Source organism: Hipposideros armiger, unplaced genomic scaffold (genome assembly GCF_001890085.2).
Source record: "Hipposideros armiger isolate ML-2016 unplaced genomic scaffold, ASM189008v1 scaffold_388, whole genome shotgun sequence".
Taxonomy (NCBI): domain Eukaryota; kingdom Metazoa; phylum Chordata; class Mammalia; order Chiroptera; family Hipposideridae; genus Hipposideros; species Hipposideros armiger.
Genome location: NW_017731738.1, coordinates 859,480 through 863,247, shown reverse-complemented (window position 1 = coordinate 863,247; position 3,768 = coordinate 859,480). Strand labels below are relative to the sequence as shown.

The following is a 3,768-nucleotide window of genomic DNA, read 5'->3' as shown; positions in this document are numbered from 1 at the left end:
TAGCACCCAACCATGCAGCATTCTACTGCTGCTGCAGTGTGAGGTGGCATGTTTGCCTCTGAGCTTCCCTGCAGTGACAATAAAGTGGAGGACATTGTGAATGACAAGATTCTTAGTGTCCATTAGATCAAAACAAGCAGCTGCTCAAGATAAGTCCTGCTATTTCTAATGCTAATATGTGAGTGGAATTCCTGCCATGGCACTAATGATCACTATTATATGTTGAGGCAGATGACATTCTTCACTTGACACTTTCTACAGAGCAAAGGTCTCTGGGATGAGACCAAAGCAGAACAAAGTAAGCAGCAGTTCTACACAGGAAAAAACAATATACTCTAAGGTCGAAGTACCACTAAAATTTTTGTTTATATCTTTTGACCACATTTATAACTCTTTATAGATATTCATCAGATTCTGCTATTAGAAGATTTAAGATTTGGGCAGCAAAATATAGCTATGATATAATACAGTATGGCTTTGTGTGAAGCCAATAACCTCATCAGCAGTACCAGGAATGAAAAGGCTCTTCCCTCTGACAGCCCAAGGACCTCCTGGGGTTACCATTTTCCCACAAGTACAGTGAGAAGTTTAGAGGTCTTGCATCTGGCAGTCTGGGAATGTGTGGCAGTCATTCAGTTAGGTGTTTCTGACTCACCAGGTTCCTCACAGCAGCCTTCACGTCCTTGTTCCTCAGGCTATAGATGATGGGGTTGAGCATGGGGGTCACTACCCCATAGAAGAGAGAGGTGAGCTTGTCTGAAAGGTCCTGTTTGTCTGTCCCTAGTGGGTCCTTGGATTTGGGTTTCCCATACATGGAGAGGATGGTCCCATAGAAGACGACCACGACTGTGAGGTGGGCAGAGCAGGTGGAGAAGGCCTTCTTCCTCCCCTCAGCTGAGGGGATCCTCAGGACGGTGGTGAGGATGAAGATATAGGAAACAAAAATAAACAGGACTGGAATTACAAGGAAAATCATGTTGGCCACAACCATGCTGATCACATTGATGGAGATGTCAGCACAAGCCAACTTCAGGACAGCCAGGATCTCACAGGTGAAGTGGTTGATGATGTTGTCCCCACAGAAGGGCAGCCTCATGGCCTGGGATGTCTGAACTACAGAGTTGGTGATACCAGCCATCCATGAGCTGGCAGCCATGGGCACATAGGCAGCCTTGCTCATGACCTCAGGGTACCTAAGGGGATTGCAGATGGCCACATAGCGATCAAACGCCATCATGCCCAGAAGCACACACTCTGTGGCTCCCATGGCAAAGGAGAGAAACATCTGCACAGCACAGGCTGAGAAGGGGATGGTTTTCCTGGGGGTCAGGAAGCTGTCAAGAATGAGGGGGACCGAGGAGGTTGTGTAGCAGACGTCCAGGAAGGAGAGGTTCCCCAGGAAGAAGTACATGGGCGTGTGTAGGCGGGAGTCAAGGATGGTCACCAGGATGAGGACCCCGTTGCCCAGCAGGATCACCAGGTACATCAGCAGGATGAGCACAAAAAACATTTTCTCCAGGTTTGGGTGGGCTGAGAGGCCCAGAAGAATGAACCTCACCACTGTGGAGGTCTGATTGGAATTGTCCATGTTGCATCTACTCTGTCACCTGCAGGAACTCAGAAGGTGAACTTCAGCACTCTCAGACTTCAAAGGTGCCTGGGCGGCCGGCAAAAATGCCACCCTGCTAAGCAACTGGAGAATAACTATGACAATTCAGTCATCTCTACAGGATTCTAGGGAAAATGTAGTAGAGATCAATATTTAACTTCTTCCAGTAAGAACGAGTGAGTTCAGTCGGACTAACTCTCCTGCATATGGCAATTAGAAAAACTGGACAAACTGTATAAAACATCTGTGTAAAGCATTGGCAAGGTATAAAAAGAAAACAAAAAATCATAGGGTTATAATTCTGGGATAAAATAGGAACTCAGAGAAAACCAGCATTCGAGGCTATGTTTCACGCAATTGCAGCCTCTGGAGGTGGCCACTGAGAGGCCAGAAGCACTAGTGACAGCCTCGTGGAGGTGGGGAACAGGTTTTAAAGTGCAAGGCCCACTATGAAGTTGTTCCTAACTAAATTTCCTCCTGCTGGGAGGAGTCCCCAAAGGGCGGCACCATAGAAATAAGAGNGGCAGCTCAGCGGCAGCTCAGCTTGGGCCGGGAATCGAACCGCTGTTGCTCAGAGCTCACACTCTTGAGCGAGCTCTTAACCAACTGAGCCTCTCGGCCGGCCCTTAAAACTGCTCTTAAAAAAACCAAAATTTATTCATTTAAAAATGCCAGTTAGATATTAAAAGTCAGAAAAAATCCTGACTCACTAATAAGGTTGCTTAACTGTGCAAATTCCTTATCATAAATGTAAAGTTAGAGAACCAGCACCCCATATTTCTGGTTAATCCCAATACCATTGATAATGTGACATTATTACTGTGTGGCTAGTTACATGTTCACTTGTTAATTGTGCAATTGGTTATGACACCATGATGAGAGCATGCACCAAGCAGATGATTCTGAGCCTCACCCGACCCTTAATTGAGAACAGTGCACATGTGTACACCCTGGTATAATTATACGTAAGCAGATGTGCGTAGGCTTGGATTAAAGAAAAGATCAGCACAGAACTACACTTTTTCTAATCAAGGACACATTTAAAGAAGATAAAATAAATGCATGGAGATGGCAGGAAAAGATTTATTCCAAGGTCTATTCAAAAGGCAGTCGATTCAACGGCACACATGGCAATGTGGTAGTGGCCTTGAGAGTGTCAAAAATCAAAATATAAGTTTGCGTATGTCTGTTGTCTAACTACATATTAAAAGTTACTTAGAATATATATATATATATATATATATATATATATATATATATATTCAAGAAACTCAAACACTTGCGGAACCCAAAGAAACCCCCATTTGGGAGCAGTTTGATTCTTGTATGATCAGACTGTAGTATTCATGAGTTTTGTACAGTGTATGTTTGAACATGTCTGTTTTAACTCTGATAGATACTCTCTTTCTCTTCCAAAATAATGAATCACACTTTCTTCCACAGCTGGAATAAATATGTCACTCTCTTCTTTTTTGGCGTTTTGTAATTATGATGGTGCTTTATGTTTAATTCTAATCCATCTGAAGTTTATGGCAGCGTATGGTGTGATGTATGGATCAAAGGCTAACCTTCATTCATTTGAATGTTGTTGCTGTCTCACTATTTATTAAAGGGTGGTTTGTTCTTCATGCTATTCATTTTGATCTGACGTATATGTATTAAATTCTTATAGTTGGAATTAATTTTCTGGTATATCTGACACCATTGATTTTACACAACTTTAAAAAACCAGTGGCATATAGTTCAGTAATGGTTACTTCATAATAAATTCAAGTCTGGTAAAAAGAATCTAACACTGTTACCTTGAAAAGATCCTTGTATTATTCAATTGTTCTTCACTAGCAATTTGTGTAGATAAGTAGAGCCTTTTGAGGGATTTAAAACCCTAAATAACTATGTTTTTAAGCCAGGTTTCCTATTGGCCTTACCTCAGAAATAGTGAAATTCAAATCTTTGGGGGTAGAGCCCAGAAATATGCATATTAAAGAAGTTCTGTTTGTTACAATTTGAGTGCTCTTCCACCTTAGAAATTGAGGTCATTTTTATTGTAGTATTTCTTCTCCCAAACCCCTGATCAATCACTCTGATTTCTTTTATACTCCCATAACACTTATAATTTTTTTCTTGACACAGTATGTCATGTCTTGAATTATATTTGT

At 41.9% G+C, this 3,768-nt stretch overlaps 1 protein-coding gene across 1 annotated transcript; it reads right to left on the bottom strand.

Annotated features, from left to right (window-relative positions):
• Nucleotides 1-628: 628 nt before the first annotated feature.
• LOC109393750 (olfactory receptor 13C7) lies at nt 629-1,588 on the bottom strand. Its single transcript, XM_019663280.1, has one exon. It carries the CDS (start codon nt 1,586-1,588, stop codon nt 629-631), a length of 960 nt encoding a protein of 319 aa, XP_019518825.1.
• Between the last annotated feature and the right edge of the window lie 2,180 nt (nt 1,589-3,768).